Source organism: Heterodontus francisci, chromosome 6 (genome assembly GCF_036365525.1).
Source record: "Heterodontus francisci isolate sHetFra1 chromosome 6, sHetFra1.hap1, whole genome shotgun sequence".
NCBI classification, from domain to species: Eukaryota; Metazoa; Chordata; class Chondrichthyes; order Heterodontiformes; family Heterodontidae; genus Heterodontus; species Heterodontus francisci.
Window position 1 is genome coordinate 122,606,621 of NC_090376.1, and position 18,575 is coordinate 122,625,195.

General features: G+C 40.5%; 2 protein-coding genes across 4 annotated transcripts in view; one reads left to right on the forward strand and one right to left on the reverse strand.

Annotated features, from left to right (window-relative positions):
* Positions 1 to 6,110, forward strand: part of LOC137371523 (serine/threonine-protein kinase 24-like) — a 47,798-nt gene extending 41,688 nt beyond the window's left edge. For both annotated transcript variants that reach the window (XM_068034254.1, XM_068034252.1), the window contains exon 12: positions 877 to 6,110. In XM_068034254.1, coding sequence (XP_067890355.1) covers positions 877 to 913 — 37 coding nt within the window. In that variant the 3' untranslated portion in view covers positions 914 to 6,110. The remainder of the gene's footprint in view (positions 1 to 876) is intronic.
* A 4,293-nt stretch (positions 6,111 to 10,403) lies between these two features.
* The window catches only part of farp1 (FERM, RhoGEF (ARHGEF) and pleckstrin domain protein 1 (chondrocyte-derived)), a 274,704-nt gene continuing 266,532 nt past the window's right edge, over positions 10,404 to 18,575 (reverse strand). For both annotated transcript variants that reach the window (XM_068034256.1, XM_068034255.1), the window contains exons 26-27: positions 16,465 to 16,616; positions 10,404 to 11,081 (exon numbers count right to left, since the gene is read on the reverse strand). In XM_068034256.1, coding sequence (XP_067890357.1) covers positions 11,000 to 11,081; positions 16,465 to 16,616 — 234 coding nt within the window. In that variant the 3' untranslated portion in view covers positions 10,404 to 10,999. The remainder of the gene's footprint in view (positions 11,082 to 16,464; positions 16,617 to 18,575) is intronic.

Here is an 18,575-nt window from a genome sequence, read left to right on the forward strand (position 1 = left end):
TGCCAGCAGTCTGGAATCCAGTGTGGGAAAAGCAATATTTTTATTGTAGGAGCACAAAGCAATTTAAACGTGCAGCTAATGATTATTTCAGCGAGGCAGATTCCATTAGTAGTTTTAATTTGCACCTACGTTTGAGGCTGCAATTTGGAACAAATTATTCAATGATTTCAAAGGAGAATGAATCATTGTTTTAAAAATAAATGAAATTTGAATTATTAAACAGAAGGGCTATTCTGTCAAAATGCGTAACTACGTGGTGTTAAAAACAATATGTGGTGGTCATTGATGGTTCAGTGGCAAACACACTCTGAGCCATTGACTGTGGTGAGGTGGTTGCTGACTCACAATATCATCATCAAGAGGGAGCAGGGCCAGTTCCTGATTGGCACAGAGATCGTATCAGATAGATGGCCAGTGTCTTTGCAGGTAACATTTGGTCCATGTGATCTCCTGGGCTGATCGTGATTTGCCTGAGGGGATTGAAGAGGAATTTTTCCAGTGTATTTTTTTTTCCCTTATTGGTTCTGGGGTTTTTTTTTGTATTTTGCCTTTCCCATAAGATTACATTGCTGCACAGGGGCGGGGAGAGGGAAGGAAGAAGGAAATATCTAGTCATGATACTCCAACTATCATCGCGTGGGGCAGACTTGATAGACCAGTTGGTCTTATACTGCCAAACAATTTTGTATGTTTTAGTTACACTTGAGCTATTCATGCCCAATGCTGGAGCCACAGTGTGGTTTAAAGCAACGTCGAAAACAAATAATTTTCTTTCCTTACAGAATACTTTGAAAGAAGGGCCAGTATAAAGCGTTGTTATTGATTTATCTGCTTATAAAACAAAAAATAGTAACCTTTTAAAATTTCGTATTTCAGATACTCGTTAAGTGGGGCAGGTACTTCTTCCAACTGATGTTCAGTCCTTCCAAATGTTCGGTCCTTGCTGTCTACATTGAGGAGGTGTTCTTCGGGTGATCATTGCAAGGGCTGTCAAGTCACTGGCTACCCCCCTGGGCATGCAACATCTAAAGATGAAGTCTCTCAGAGGAGCCATCAGTTTGTGCTGCTTAAAGCAAATAGTTTTTATTAATTTCTATCACAGTGCACATTTTCAAGTATGGTGAAATGCCTACTGATTTTTTTTTGTTTTAAATCCCAAATTGTACATTTAAGACTGAGATATGGGAACTAAAACCTCTGCAGCACCTCAGGTATCCTGTTTTAAGTTGATGGGTTTTTTTTCTGGGAGATGGAGGTTGTTGTTGCTTCTGTATATATTTGTATATAGAGTCATTTTTACTTGAGATGAAAATCCTGAGTGCATTAGGGGCATAACTGTACAAATCGCATCAACAACCAAATGCTTATGTAGATAATGTTTTGTGGGTGAATCTCTGAAAGGGCCATAATATTGCCTTGCTTATTTACCTGAAAAGTTTGGCTAATGTTCAGGTGACTTTTATTTTGATTATTTCCAGGGTCTGGCCATTTTTGGATAATTAATACCGAATTTGGAAAACCGCAGTCATCTAAATACTGCTTTCCCCCTCAGTATGTCCTTTTTGTTTTCTTTTAAAGCCATGGTCCAAATTAAGTATCATGTTTGAAATTTGGCATCTTGGATGATGTAAAAGCTGAATGCCACATGTTTACGTCATGTTGGAAAAATTCAGAACAAGGTTTCTTTGACTATTAACTTGCTTTCCGTGGTAATCCAAGCAAAATTAGAAATAACTGGTTGTCACGGTATTCCTCTTGTTACACTCCTTGTAGATAGGTAAGCTATGCAACTAGAATGATGTCTGTCCCTTTTAAAAGGCATTTTGTCAGGACCTTGGGGCTTTCTTTGCATGCATCATGCCCAACTGCCCCTTCAAATAGGTCAAGTTTTAAGCTGCCTCGAGATGATCCCTGCAAAAATTTAACTCTTGATTTCCAGGCATGTAGACGCGAATGATTATTTTCTGTATCAGAAAGCTAGTTTCTCTTGTGTTTCAGAGTGTGTGGCACGTGGCTTCACATATTTCAGGCCTAGTTTACAGATGGTAACAGCTGAGTCACAACAGTAAATTTAGTGGTTTTTAAGGGAAAGAGGTTCAATGTCCAACGCAAAAAGGCCAAATCACACACACTGTGTGCCAAAAAACATAGATCAGTTGAGAACCGATGACGGTCCCACCCTTTTGCTGAAAAATTCCCCTCAAGGTGAAGAGCTCCAGGTTTTTCTACTTGATGACTCATCAATGCAGAAGCACAGCTTTCAGCTTGAACTAGAACAAGAAAAGTAGCCTATGTGATATACTTATTCTGTAGCTTACAACTCCAGTGTAAAGGAAGGAGCCCTGGTGCTGGGTTTACCTTTTGAAGATCCAGTTTGATTGCACAAGCTGTAAAAACAGCGTTGCACCCAATCCTGTCAGTTTCCTGCTAGGCGGGTTAAGTTAAACATGTCCCCAAGCTGTGAACACTAGGCTTACAGGACCCTATATCTTGGCCAAGGGTTGCAAGATTTAAAAATGTTTGTTGCCATTACACTGGATGCCTCCAGGTTCTGAAATATTGTCATCTGTCCTGTTAAGGGAACTTTCCAGAGAGAAGCACAATAAGCAAAACAACTTGTTTACCATCAAGCAATAGAGGACCTGTCACTTTCCCTGTCCTCTGTCAGAAAAACAAATTTATCAAGGAAGAAATTGGCTGAATGTACCCTGTCCCTCAACTTGTAGAAATCATGTTTATTCTTGAGAATGGCTTAGTCCAGAAAAAGTGCCACACAACATAGTTGTCCTCTCAAGTGCAGGTCACTTGGTGTTAATGCCTCACCAGTCCTCAGAGTCCTCTTTGTTCTGTCTGCTAAGTGCACGGTTAAATATAGGCATAAACGTTCTCCCAGACACTGTTCCCTGACCTCCAGTTGAATCTGTCCCTCAGGGAGGACTCCCCGTGTCAATGTTATGGCTCTGTGTGAGCTATTCAGTGCTTTAAGCGTCTAGTGCGTTTTTTTTTTACTTTTTCTTTTTATTAGTTCATGGGATATGGACGTCGCTGCCTCGGACAGCATTTATTGCCCATCCCTAATTGCTGTTGAGAAGGTGGTGGTGAGCTGCCACCTTGAACCGCAGCAGTCCATGTTGGGTAGGTACACCCACAGTGTTGTTAGGAAGGGAGTTCCAGGATTTTGACCCAGTGACAAAGAACGGTGATTATAGGATCAAATCAGGATGATGGTGTTCCTATGCATCTGCTAACCTTGTCCTTCTAGGTGGTAGTGGTCACGGGTTTGGAAGGTGCTGTCTAAGGAGTTGGTGCGTTGCTGCACTGTATCCTGTAGATGGTACACACTGCTGCCACTGTGCTTCCGTGGTGGATGCCAATCAAGCGGGCTGCTTTGTCCTGGATGGTGTTGAACTTCATGAGTGCTATTGCAGCTGCACCCATCCAGGCAAGTGGAGACTATACCATCACACTCCTGACTTGTGCCTTATAGATGGTGGACAGGCTTTGGGGAGTCTGGAGGTGAGTTACTCGCCGCAGGATTCCTAGCTTCTGACCTGCTCTTGTAGCCATGGTATTTATATTGCTACTCCTAGTTTAGTTTCTGGTCAATGGTAACCCCCAGAATGTTGATAGTGGGGGATTCAACAATCATAATGCTGTTGAATGTCATGGGGAGATGGTTAGATTCTCTCTTGTTTGAGGTAGTCATTGCCCGGCACTTGTGTGGCGCAAATATTACTTGCCACTTATCAGCCCAAGCCTGGATATTGTCCAGGTCTTGCTGCATTTCTACGCAGACTGCTTCAGTACTTTTTGTAGTCACCACTAAACGCTTCTCAAACTGCTGCTAATTTACACTATGTACATAGAATTTACAGCATGGTAACAGACCCTTCAGCCCAACTGGTCCATGCCAGTGTTTATGCTCCACATGAGCCTCCTCCATCTCACTTGCCTTGCTTAACCTATTCCTCTCTCCCTTGTGTATTTATCTAAATTATTCACCTCAACCACTTCCTGTGGTAGTGAGTTCCACATTCTCAACACTCTCTGAAGTTGTTCATCCGGAATTCCCTTTTGAATTTATTAGTGACTAGCTTTATATTCATGATCCCTCCTCTGGTCTCTCCCACAAGTCGAAACATCAAACCCCTTCATCATCTTTACAGACGTCTATCAGGTCACCCCTCAACTTTCTCTTGAGAGATTTTTAAATTGCAATCCCATATAGCGCTGGTAGAGTTGTCTGGAGCAGTTATAACCATTGTTTCTACAGTCAGTTTAAGAAAAGTTTTTTTTTAAAAAGTCCCTTATTTGTGAAACCTATTATGGAGTCATGTAATCTTGTTTGAGTCTTGTGTTGAGATATCTAAGGGACAAGTAAGTAGTGAGACATTGGATTTAGATTTAAAGCATCTTAACGCATATCTATGATTTGTTTTGATTGCTTAATTTACCCATTGTGTGTAATATAAATCAATTTGAGGAATAAGTAATGCACGGTTTTATTTCATAACTAAGGAAAGAGATGTGCATCAGAATTGTATGGCTTGAGAGTTAGAAATTCCACCGGGTACAATGAAAATTTAGTTTTAGATAGTCTTCAAGTTGATGACATTTACAGAATTCTTTTGGCAATTACAAAAGTGTTACCTTTGTACTTCTGTGAATAACATTATTACCCCTTTTATTCTATGTCATGTGCTTGAAACTTTCTGAGGCCCTTGGGTTCAGGTGGATTACTGAAGAGTTTATGCTGTAAAACAAGCACCAGTGACAGAATAAACTTTCCAAGGTATTCAGTCTATCTGGAGAGAGGCCCATGTGGCAGTGTTCCTCTGAGACTGCCAGTGAACAGCTCCTGCAGCGTTTACTGATTTAGGCTAGTTACAAAGTCGACTGAAATGCAACTTTTAATCTAAAGTTGTGCCAATATAAGTATCAATGAAGTACAAGAGTGTGAGGTAGCTCGTTATCTCTAGATTCAGCACCTTAAGTTTTCACATTTTCATCCCAATTGTAATGTCAAAATGAAATGCAATGGTACTTTTATCCACTGTTTAAAAATGTAACTTAAAAACGGTTTAACATACTAAACCCAAGTCCATTTTGAGAAGCTAAGATTGCATTCCAGCTAGGGTTAGGTATTTTTTTTGCATCTTGATGGCTGAGGAGGATAGCCAGCTCATTCCTGCTTCCTCTCATTATCTCGCAGCAATTTCCCTGTTTGTTCATACCCGTGTCCATAGACAAACTTTTTTTAAAAATTGGCAGCATATCATTTTGTAAAGTTGTAGCTGACACTTCAATTGACTGAACAAATTACCTGATGTAAGATCATATATACACTATTTAGAAATGTTTCTCAACTATTGGATTTTGTGTCTGGATAATAAGAGTGCACCGTTGGCTACATTGTAAAATCCTATTTACAGAATAGTACGTAACTAAGGTACTAGTTATAGTTCCATTTGTTTAACAAGCTTTACATAAAATCTGTCTAAGCTGAATATACTGTTAGCATTCCATTCTTAAGTTATTTTGTTTTCAAGGTGAATATTCCCACTAGTTTGCACTATATGATTGGTTATTTAAAAAGGAAGGTGAGATGAGGCACTGTCTACTAATTAATTATAAGCTTCAAGCTATCACCGTTTCCGTAACAGAAGTGCCATGACTCATTCTGTGCACTTTCCACAGTTGTTATATCCTTATTTAGTTCCTGTATATCTGGCTGCACTTTTTTTGAGAGGATTTCTTTAGTAATTTAAACACGGTACGTAAGTTGGGGTTTTGTACCTATTTTCTCTAACTACAATCAAAAGAAACTGTAATTGTATTCTGTGCATAAAATGGCAATAAAGTAGTAGGATCATCAGGAAATGTTCTTAAACACAGGTATAATGTACGGAGTGATTCAATTAATAAGACAATATTTTTATAATTGTGTGTAAAGAGCTAGTATTGCAGTAAATCTGGTCCTTTTAAGATGTTTAATAATGGGATACTTAAAGATGCTAATTAAAAGTGTAAATTTCATTTTATGTAACATTGCTGACAGTTTATAGTCTTGTATATAATCCTTGCTTCTGTCATTAAACAATGTATTGAAATTCCTTGTAAGCTTTTAAGTGATTTTAAATAAATTGTGAATTCTGATGCAAAGTACAATCCTAGTTCCGTTAGAACTAAGAATGGGTCATCATTATTTCCTGATTGACCATGTCTTTCTCTCTTACCCTGCTCAATCTTGATGATGGTCAGGTTTGTGCAGCATAAAATAAAACATCCCATTGCCAGGATTTGGTAAAGGGAAGAAATGTAGAGTTCTTTAGCTGAATATTGATGCAATCTCATGCATGGCATTGGGCTGAAACACTGACCTTTCCAGCACAACACAAGAGCATTGTCAAAATAAAATCTGACCTTGAGGCACGTAAGGTATTGAGAGGTGACCAAAAGCTTAGTTAAGGTAGGCTCCAAGGAGCAGAGATTTAGGGAGGGAATGTCAGAGCTTAGGCTCTAGACACCAGAAGGCACAGCTACCAATTATGGAGCAATTAAAATCAAATGCATGAGGCCAGAATTGGAGGAGTGCAGATATGAGGGTTGGAGATGGTTACAGAGAAAGGTGGTTGGGCAGGGGGTGTGAGGCCATGGAGGGATTTGAAGATCTGGTCAAGTATGGAGTTGACAGCTATCATTTCCTCCTCAAAAAGGGTAAAAATAACTGCTTGGTTAATAACGCCAAATGACAGTTGCAGTGTTCAGCTCTATCCATAACCTTTTACAATGCAGCAGCCTTTGACTTGCAGGCTTGGGCTGACAAGTTGTAGATAACATTCTATGTAACACAAAGTGTCAGCTGGTGGTCACACCATGATGAACAAGAAACCAGCCATCACCCCTCCACCCACTGCCACCATCCTGAGGGGGAGTGGTCACCGCCTGATGACCTTTCTATGATCTACCAGGTTCAAGGCAGGACTGTAGTGACATTCCTTAAAACCAAGCATTTGGTGGATACTACTATTCCTTGAAACTAAAGGGGTGTGGTCTCTTCCTCCTCAGTTTTACCCAAGATGAGGAAAGCTCAACCAAACTAGCCTGAACATCCCAGTGCATTCAGGAAACTCCTGGTCTGATTGACCATTCCTGAAGACCAGTAATATACCTCCAAGGCCATATCGCATTATTAAATAATAGCTATAGCACCATTATGGAACTTACCGTGAACAAGTTGGATTCGGAAGCCTGGTGTCTTGGCAGCATGAACTCTGAATTGCTGTTATAGTGGCACCTCATAGATCTTCCCAAAGCATTTATATAGTGCATTTCACAACATCCCAAAGCATTTTACAGCCAATGAAGTACTTTTGAAGTGTACTGACTACTATAAGATAGGCAACATGGCAGCCAATTTGCACACAAGCTCCCATAGCTAGCAATGTGATAACCCAGATAATCTGCTTTAGTGATGTTGCTTGGGGGATAAGTATTGGCCCAGTGAACAGGGAGAATTCCCCTGCTCTTCAAAACTGCCTTGGGATTTTTTACATCCACTTGAGTGTGCGAGAAGAGGGCCTCAGTTTAACAGCCCATCTCAAATACAAGGATTGTATAGCAAGTACATAGTTATAAAACCACAAACACACAGCTTTTACTTCCATAGTATTTTAAACAGTCAAACCTTGTAATAAACTGATGGATGTCAGCATAGTGGTTAACTCTAACCATTTTACTAGTTCAATTGAGACTTCTAATCATCTCTTAACCATTTTTGTTTGTAGTGGCACTAGACACCTAGCAGTGTATAGTACATAAGGCATCCATTCGGCCGATTGAATTTGTGTCAGCTCCTGCATGTACCTGAATACAATACATTTTGAAACATTCACAGGAACTGACTGGGTGCCTGTTTATCTTGATCTTACTAAAAGATTCATTTCTGTAGACTCCAGTGTAGTTTTGATTAGGGAAAGTACGTGACCATGGGAAGCTTTTTCTTAAATATAACATCCATATATATCAGTAACTGCAACATTGAGTGCCAAGGGTGTGTTTATTGAAATGGTTCAGGCTATTTAAAAAAAAAGGTAATTTCAACATTATCATCACTTATAAAATAGGAACCCTTCTGAAGCAAAGGTTTTTAGCCATTAACAGAGTGGCATTGCACTGTGTAGTCTTAACATATAAACAGGTTGATGCGATCTTCTCAAATTCCTTTATCTGCTACTTTTATGCTAATATCACCCATCACAACTCCACCTGATAAGGAGTTTTTGGCTTTAATAGAAGTACTTGTTCAATTTTTTAAAAACTTTTTAGCTCTAATTATGTGAAATTCTTCAATCAGAACTGTCTTACACAAGGTTGAATATTTTAATTTTCTTCCACACAACAAGACTGCGTTTGACAATTGGAGTTAAGATAAGTCAAATTACAGCCCTGGATCCAGTGGGTGAATCAATGCCTGCGCCCAGAATCTGGGGCAAAATCTTGGTTCTGCCAGGTTTCTGTTCCATTTTTCACACTGCACCCATTTTCCATATTGGTGAGACAAGGGGAGGAGGGTGGTGAGAGGGAGATAATCTGCTCCTCCCCCACATGAAAGGGAGTACTTGAGTTACCCCCCAGGAATTTTTCCCTTCAGACCTCTAAAAGGCCTTGATCGAACTTGTGTTACCTGATGGTTAGTATGAAGCCTTATGAAAGGCCACAGACTTAACGTAGTCAACAATGATCATCTGCCTGGGGGCAAAATGGCACCTTTTGGAGCCAAAGTTACTTTTATAATTGGCTTGGTAAGGCCTAGGGACTCCTCAAAGTGGACACCTTTGGAATTCTTTTACCACAGAGAGCTGTGAATGCTCAGTATATTCCAGTCAGAGATCAATAAATATTTGGATATTGAGGTATATAGGGATAGTATAGGAAGGTGGAGTTAATGTAGAAGGTCAACCACAATCTTACTGAATGGCAGAGCAGGCTGAAAGGACTGAATGGCCTACTCCTGCTTCTTAGGTTCTTAAGTGGAGTAGCCATGGGTCAGGTGCATTGATTTACCCTTGCAGACTGCAACCAGACCATGAAAGCAACCTTAGGACAAGGTCTGCAATCTGCTACATGAGGGAACAGTAGAGCTGGCTGCATGGAACTTCAAGCTCTGTGCAATAATCCAATTCAGGGGTTGGAACATGTTCCCAGTGTATTGAAATCATATAAAACTGGGTAGAAAGCCTCCATATAACGGATGTAAGATACTGTATGTGGTTCAGTCAGGGGCGAGTTGGTTGTGTTGGTTTTATGTACATTTTAACAATCTGGATTCCTAGGTGCATCAAGTCACATCAGGTCACTATTGGTTGTAATCTCCACCAATGGGCTAAATAAAAAATAATCCAACTTGTGATAACAGAAAATAGGTAACCCAATATCAGACAATGGATCCATACCACAGATCCTACAACTCCGGGCTTTCTATTCCATTTCACATTACAGCTCCGAGGCTGAAACTAGGCTACCAGCACATAAAATACAATTGTGTCTGTTCTGATGCCAAGAATTTAAGATTAAAAGATCCATTTCAAAACTGTACTGTTAGCAATACATTAGTCGCCATGTCGCAGGATGAGGCTCAAGCAAAATCGTAAATGATGTGACCATCATTGAGATTTCACTACGTCTTGAAACACTGCACACTCAGTAAGCTGTTACAGCTCACTGCTCGAGATTAAATTCGGTTACGATTCTTTTTAAACCTAACCGGTATTGTTTTTAAAATCCTGAAAAATTCAGCAACAAAAGAGTTAATAAAGATTCAAGTAACAAATTTTTTTTTTTTTAAAGAAGAACAATGTTCTTGAAAACAAGCTGGTATTTAAATTGAATCATATGTTTCTTGTTTAAGCGGTACTTCAAATCCACAAACAATTTAATCTCAATGTGACTTACTGTCCTTTTGGCAAAATCAATTCAAGTGTTCTGTGCTCAATCAATACAGAAGTAACTTCAGATTCTAAAGTATTGATCTTGCTAACACAGAAGGTAGAGGAATATCAGGATATGGAAATGGATCGGTTAAAACCTTTCGTTTCTCAATGGAAGTCAGCTACAGCCTAGCAAGAAGTGAATCTTTGCAAATAGCCACTCTTCTGTCAAAGAACATTTTCATTTGCAACCATCAGTTTGGAACTGAAACTCACCTACTTAAAATATGGCAACAATTTCACAGTGTGAGAAAATGATGTTTCTTGTTCAATTGAGCATCTGTCTGGGGCAATTAAGTCACCTTAGGACAAGAAGGTATTATTGCGCATAATACACCATTGGGCCTTTGTAAAGTTGGAAGATTCTCTCAATCAAAGTTACAACAAAAATAAACTCATTCTGAACCAATAGCATGATTGTCAAGTCTGTATTAATCAGTACCTAAATGTATTGGTCTCAAGAACTGCAAATCACAATCAGCTCAAAACACTAGTGCCACGCCTATAATACAGTCGAATCCTTTAAAATACATATCAGTAATTAATTTGCCAAATACAGTTTATGCTTGCATTAGGGTTTCAGGATAATGAGTGAGCAAAGAGGGACATTGAAATCCTGGGACTGGATAACATGTATTCTTTCAAACTCTCCTGTACCGGTCTAAAATTTACACAATATTGGTGGTGTGATTTTTTTTATAGATATATATTGCATACACAAAATTATTTTAATTCTATGCATGACATATTGGTAAGTGGATCTTGTGCCATCTTGGAATAAACTAAAGGTTCACGGGGCAGGCGTGGGGGAAGAGAAAAACATGCACATTTCAGCTTTTTTGTAATCCTAAAATAGATTCAGTTGCCATATTGGCATTGTTTATTTTTTAGGTGTAGGTATTCAGTAACCTCAAAAATGTTTTTTTTTTTAAGAATTCCACTTGACAAGCCAAAATGCCATGTGATAACTAAAGCTGGGTGTGGATAAATTGGGCGGCTTCTTCTTGTGATCAGTAGGCGTGAGACTCCTTGCGACTTAAAAGGCGAGTACGAGTAGCGGAACTTGTGGCACTTCTGATCACTTCCATCCACCTGTTAAGAGAAGAGTGATGCATGAAAGTAAAAATATTTTTTTTTAATTCGTTCGTGGGATGTGGGCATCGCTGGCTAGGCCAGCATTTATGGCCCATCCCTAATTGCCCTTGAGAAGGTGGTGGTGAGCTGCGTTCTTGAACCGCTGCAGTCCATGTGGTGTAGGTTAGGGAGTGAGTTCCAGGATTTTGACCCAGCGACAATGAAGGAACACAGGATGGTGTGAGACTTGGAGGGGAACTTGCCGGTGATGGTGTTCCCATGCATCTGCTGCCCTTGGCCTTCTCTGTGGTAGAGGTCGCAGGTTTGAAAGGTGCAGTCGAAGGAGCCTTGGTGAGTTGCTACAGTGCATTTTGTACATGGTACACACTGCTGCCACTGTGTGTCAATGGTGAAGGGAGTGAATGTCAAAGGTGGTGGATGGGGTGCCAATCAAGCGGGCTGCTTTGTACTGGGTGGTGTTGAGTTTCTTGAGTGTTGTTGGAGCTGCACCCATCCAGGCAAGTGGAGAGCATTCCATCATACTCCTAACTTGTGCCTTGTGGATGGTGGTCAGTTGTGTGCAACGGACATTTATATAGCACCTTTAAAGCAGTAAGAACATCCAAAGGCACTTCAAAGGAATGATTACCAAACAAAATTTGATACCAAGCCACATAAGGAGATATTAGAACAGGTTGACCAAAAGCTTGACCAAAGACGTAGGTTTTAAGGAGCAATTGGACAGAGGGGAGGGAGAGGTAGGGAGGCAGAAAGGTCGAGAGAGAGAATTTAGGGATGAAAATTGGCGATGCGCAAGAGAGTGCAGAGATCTCGGAGGGTTGTAGGGCTGGAATAGGTTACAGAGAAAGGGAGGATGCGAGGCTATGGAGGGACTGAAAACAAAAATGACAAACTTCATTTGGAGTGAGTGATGGAAATTTCGGGTCAAAATAAGGAATTTAAATATTAAACACAAATAGAAACTCTGAAGGTTTTATGTCAATGGACCTTGTGAGGAAAAGTGTGGAACGTAAAGTTATGTATTACAAAAGGCATTCCCCTCAGATTCAAGACCACAAGTTAAAAAGGCCTGAAGAATGATTTTGGTAGCAAGCTACCCCTCAGCATGTTTGACTTCCAAAATTCTGTAGCGTCTTAAAATAAACCTCTGTTATGTTTCCTAACCTTATTTGCTGTAGCATTTTCTCCTGCTTCAAAAATATATTCAGCATTAGTACCATCAAAAGAAAATGTTATTTATTTAAACTGCACCCAGAGATTATTCTCTGCAATGATGTACCAAAATTGGATAATTAATATTACAATTTAGGGACATTAACTCTCAATTTAACCATTGCTGCTTTTAAAATTAACATTTATCTCACGTTTATTTTTCTTTTCCTCACATTTTTTTCCTTGCTGCTGCTGAGAATTCAGCAATGAACTTCCCTCTCAGAGCAAGGGAGAGGGCTATTCACCGATGATTCACATTTTGCAGCTCCATTCACAACTCCTTCATAAGAAATAGGAACAGCAGTAGGCCAAACAGCCCCTCGAGCCTGCTTCGCTATTCAATAAGGTCATGGCTGATCGTCTATGTCAACTCTACTTTCCCGCCCCATGTCCCCTATTGATCTCAGTCTTGAATATACTCAACGACTGAGCATCCACAGCTCTCTGGGGTAGAGAATTCCAAAGATTCACAAACCCTCTGAGTGAAGAAATTTCTCCTCATCTCAGTCCTAAATAGCCGTCCCCTTATCCTGAGACTAACAGCCCTAGTTCTGGACTCTCCCGCCAGGGAAAACTGCCTTTTACGAACATACAGGAGTAGGCCACTCGGTCCCTCGAGCCTGCTCCACCATTCAATAAAATCATGGCTGATCTGATTGTAACCTCAACTTCATATTCCCATCTATCCCCGATAACCTTTCACCCTTGCCTATCAAGAATCGATCTACCTCTATCTTAAAAATATTCAAAGACTCTGCTTCCACCACCTTTTCAGGAAGAGAATTCCAAAGACTCACGATCCTCTGAGAGAAAAAAATTCTCCTCATCTCTGTCTTAAATGGGTGTCCCCTTGTTTTTAAACAGTGACCCCTAGTTCTAGATTCTCCCACAAGAGGAAACATCCTTTCCACATCCACCCTGTCAAGACCCCTCAGAATTTTATATGTTTCAATCAAGTCGCCTCTTACTCTTCTAAACTCCAGCGGATACAAGCCTAGCCTGTCCAACCTTTCCTCATAAGACAACCCACCCATTCCAGGTATTAGTCTAGTAAACTTTCTTTGAACTGCTTCCAACACATTTACATCCTTCCTTAAATAAAGTGACCGATATTGTACACAGTACTCCAGATGTGGTCTCACCAATGCCTTGTATAACTGAAGCATACTTTTGTATTCAATTACCTTTGCAATAAGTGATAACATTCTATTAACTTTCCTAATTACGTGCTGTACCTGCATACTAACCTTTTGCGATTCATACACTAGGACACCCAGATCCTCTGCATCTCAGAGCTCTGCAACCCCGCACCATTTAGATAATATGCTTCTTTTTTATTCTTCCTGCCAAAGTGGACAATTTCACAGTTTCCCACATTATACTCCATTTGCCAGGTCTTTGCCCACTCATTTAACCTATCTATATACCTTTGTAGCCTCCTTAAGTCCTCTTCACAACTTACTTTCCTACCTATCTTTGTGTCATCAGCAAATTTAGCAACCATACCTTCGGTCCCTTCATCCAAGTAATTTATATCATTTGTAAAAAGTTGCACAGCACAGATCCCTGTGGCACACCACTCGTTACATCTTGCCAACCAGAAAATGACCCATTTATGCCGACACTCTGTTTTCTGTTAGCTAGCGAATCTTTTTTTTTTTAAGAGATACAGCACTGAAACAGGCCCTTCGGCCCACCGAGTCTGTGCCGACCATCAACCACCCATTTATACTAATCCTACACTAATTCTACCACATCCCCATCTGTCCCTATATTTCCCTACCACCTACCTATACTAGGGGCAATTTATAATGGCCAATTAACCTATCAACCTGCAAGTCTTTGGCATGTGGGAGGAAACCGGAGCACCCGGAGGAAACCCACGCAGACACAGGGAGAACTTGCAAACTCCACACAGGCAGTACCCAGAATTGAACCCGGGTCGCTGGAGCTGTGAGGCTGCAGTGCTAACCACTGCGCCACTGTGCATGCCAAAATGTATGTCCTGCACCATGAGCTTTTATTTTCCCCAATAACCTTTGATGTGGCACCTTATCAAATGCCTTCTGGAAATCTAAGTACAGTACATCCACCAGTTCCCCTTTATCCGCTGCATATGTTACTTCTTAAATAACTCCAATAAATTGGTTAAACATGATTTCCCTTTCACAAAACCATGTTGACTCTGCCTGATTATCTTGAATTTTTCTAAGTGCCTTGCTATAACGTCTTTAATTATAACTTCTAACATTTTCCCTATGACAGATATTTAGCATCTACCCTGTCAAGTCCTCTAGGTATATTTTTCAATTAAAGTACCTATCTTCAGAGAATATAAGCCCGTTATATGCAATCCCTCCTCGTAGGACATCCCTTATCCCAGGTAGCAACCAATCTAGAGATCCTTTGTTGCACCTCCACCCCGGACCAAGTATATCCTTCCTTAGGTAAGAAGACCAAACCTGTACAAAGTACTCCAGGTGTGAGCTCTCTAAAGCCCTATGCAATTGCAGCAAGACTTCCTCCTTATGCTCCAATCCCCTTGCAATAAAGACTAACATATAATTTGCTTTCCTAATTGCTTGCTGTACCTGCACATTAACTTTCTGCCACTCTTGTAGAATATTCACATTTCTCTGAATACCTTTGATAATGAAGTAGCTTATGCCAGCCATCAGCAAGACCTGGACAACACCCAGGTTTGGGCTGAGAAGTTGAGAGTAATATCAGTGCTAAATAAGTATTAACCATCTCTGAAAAGCAAAAGCACCAAACAACTTCTCACTTTCAATGGCACCACCATCACAGCCTTCCACCATCAAAATAATGGAGAGCGTCACCATTCACTAACAGCTTACCTGGAACAGCCATATCAACACTGTGACTATAGGGGCAAAGCAGAGAGTCTGGGTATTTGGTAATGTGTCACCCCTCAAAACCTCTCTTCCATCTACAGGGCTTAAGTCAACAGTGTGGGGAATACTTACCTGGATGGCTGCAACTGCAATAACACTCAGGAAGTTCAGCATTCCTCAGGACAAAACATCAAGCCATTGGACTCAATGTTCATTCTTCCCATCTCCAGTACACTGCGGCCGCAGGGTATACTGTCTACAGGGTGCACAGAGGCAGCACAACAAGCTTACGTTGACAGCACCATCCGTCTCTCAAAACTCTACCACCACGAATGGTAAGAACAGCAATGCCATGGGAACACCGTCACATCCACGTCACACACCATCCTAACTTGGACATATTGCTGCCACTCCACTCCAGGAAGCCAAGTATTTTGAAGTCAATGTGTTGAAGGGCAGAAGCCAACACAGATTAGCAAGGGCAGGGAAATTGGTGAGTTGGACATATTTGGCGACCTGTAAGTGAGCAAAGGAGAGTGTTCCAAAAAAGTCCATCCCGGAAGTGCCAAAGTGAGGGTTCCAGATGTTTCTCTTTTGGAATGTATCAATGTGTTAAAATTGTGGAATCTCTACTGAAATTCATCATGGGAACACCAATAGTGTATTAACTGCAGCAGTTCAGGAAAACAGCTCACCAACTTTTCAGTGCAACTATGAACGGACAATAAAAGTGGTCATGGCAACAACTCTCACTATTCACTTTTTACAGCAGAATGCATTGCTTATAGATGCGCAGGCACTAACAGCAGATACTTTCACCTATTGCTGTGCCTTGTTCCGGAGTCTGAGAGAAGAAATATGGACGTTTATAGCTAATTTTCCTTAAGTAAATTAACAACTGACGAGGAAAATAGGGATGTGCTAAATAGCTTTCAAGTCACCCACTTTTAAGAACTTCTTCCATCCCATGATTGTATCCCAGTGCTCCCAGTTCATCTATTATAAGCACACCACATCTAAGGGGAAGCTGGATAAACACACAAGGGAGAAAGGAGTAGAAGGATATGTTGAGATTAAGATGGGCAATGAAGGCTCCTGTGTAGCATAAATACTGGCTGAATGGCCTGTTTGTCCTGTACATTCAACGTAAATCTATGTAAATGTACAAGAGCAACTAATAAGAGCAATAGATTACATGAAGCCTTGCCATATATTAAGCAAATATTTTTGTGTTAGAGAAACTCAATGGACCTTCGCACCATAAAAGTAGCATAATGAGGGACATTCCAATCCCATCAGCAGGAAAGCCTCACCTTTCAAATGTATATTCACTTTCAGCCCTGAAGAAGTACACGTGTGACTTGAACTGTAGCTTGAAGACATAGTCCTTGTGAATATTATCGGACTCTGCAGGAATGGTGACAGAATAGCCCAGCAATGGCAAGCTTGCTAGCGGATGATTATCCTAAGGAAAGATCCACAGTGGAGTCAGAGGCAGCAAACAAAACCTTCTTCCTCTGGGAAACAAATAAAACTTCACTGAATGCAATTTGATGTTTCCATGATTTTGTTTTTTTGGAAACAGAAAACCCAACATTTTGTGGAGAGAGAGAAAACTGTGGAGAAATGGACCAAGAGAGAACAGGGAAAGAGAGTGAAAAACAGGCAGAATAAGACTGGGAAGGCAGAAAGGATTAAAGAATGCAAGACAATCAAAGACAATTACATAAGCAAACACAAAATTTTTGTTCTTTTTGCCCAATGAGCAATAGATAAGATGAGGTTCCCACTCAAGCACAAAAAGACTCAACACATTGGGTTTCCTCATTATTTATTGGTATTTGGAGATGCCTGTCTTTTGGATGAGACATTAAATTGAGGCCCCATCTGCCCTCTTAAATGGACATAAAAGATGCCATTGCACTATTTCAAAGAGCAGGCGAGTTCTACCCAGTGTCCTGGACCAATAGATATCCTTCAACCAACATCATCTCTTGGATAGGTACATGGATGATAGTAGAATGAAGGGTATGTAGGTAGTTTGATCTTAGAGTAGGTTAAAGGTTCGGCACATCGTGGGCTGAAGGGCCTGTACTTTGCTGTACTGTTCTATGTTCTATCACTAAAAAAAAATCTAGTCATCATCACATTGAGGCTTGTGAAGATTGCTGCATGCAAATTGGCTGTCGCGTTTCCTACATTACAACACTAACTAGTCTTCAAAAGTACCGAAGAAGGGTCACTGACCCGAAACGTTAACTCTGCTTCTCTTTCCACAGATGCTGCCAGACCTGCTGAGTGAATCCAGCATTTCTTGTTTTTGCTTCAAAAGTACTTGATTGGCTGTAAAACACTTTGGGACATCCTAAGGTTGTGAAAGGTGCTACATAAATGCAAGTGTTTCTTTTCTTTCTCTGGAATATTTTGATTCACTATCTTGATTTTATTTTTCACTTTGATGTTTTTTTAAAATAAACTGCAGGATTCAGGTGCCTGTTTAACAATCGCCCACTTCACACTGCCTCATGTGATCTGCTGTTCCTGCCTGATGTGATATTTCAGTTTATGCCAGATTTGTTGCAGGCACCTTTATTTGTAAGTGAGAGCGTCAGCAACTCAAAAACACCCAGCCTCTCGGGCCTGTTCCGTCATTCAGTTAGATTACGGTTGATCAACACCTTAACTCCATCTACCTGCCTTGTTTCCGTAACCCTTAATACCCTTACCCAACAAAAATCTATCAACCTCAGTTTTTAAATTTTTAATTGACCCCCCCCGCCACCCCACAGCAGCTTTTTTGGGGGTGGGGGTGGGGGAGGGGGGGAAAGAGTTCCAGATTTCCACTGCTTCCTGACATCACCTGAGTGGCCTGGCACTAATTTTAAGGTTCCGCCCCACCAGAGGAACTAGTTTCTCTCCATCTACCCTATTAAATCCTTTAATTATCTTCCACCCCTTGATTAGATCACCTCTTATGTAATATAAGGGTTTGAAAGGGTTAATCTCGAGTGTATGTAAAGAATACCTCCTACCATGATGATGTCAGAGATCACATATGAGGGACAGTCGAGAACAGACGCAGCATGACTTTTGGAGGAGTCACACAGGCTACTGTGGAGTGTAAATAGTTGTAAAGCAATAAAGATTAATGTTTAACTACTACAAACTAAGAATTTCTCTGGCTAGATTAAATAAGTTGGCAGTGTACAAAACCAACATCTAAGAAACCCCTTGATTAGATCACCCCTTAATCTTCTATACTCAAGGGAATACAAGCCTAAATTCCTCCTGCAAGGAAAATGGGGAAGAAACCTTTATTTGAAATCTCAGAAAAAAGAACCTCAATTTCAGAATTCATGTTGGTGTAGGTAAATAAAGCAAGGAGCTACAAAAAGTAATCTAAATGCTTTTTATATTCAAAGGT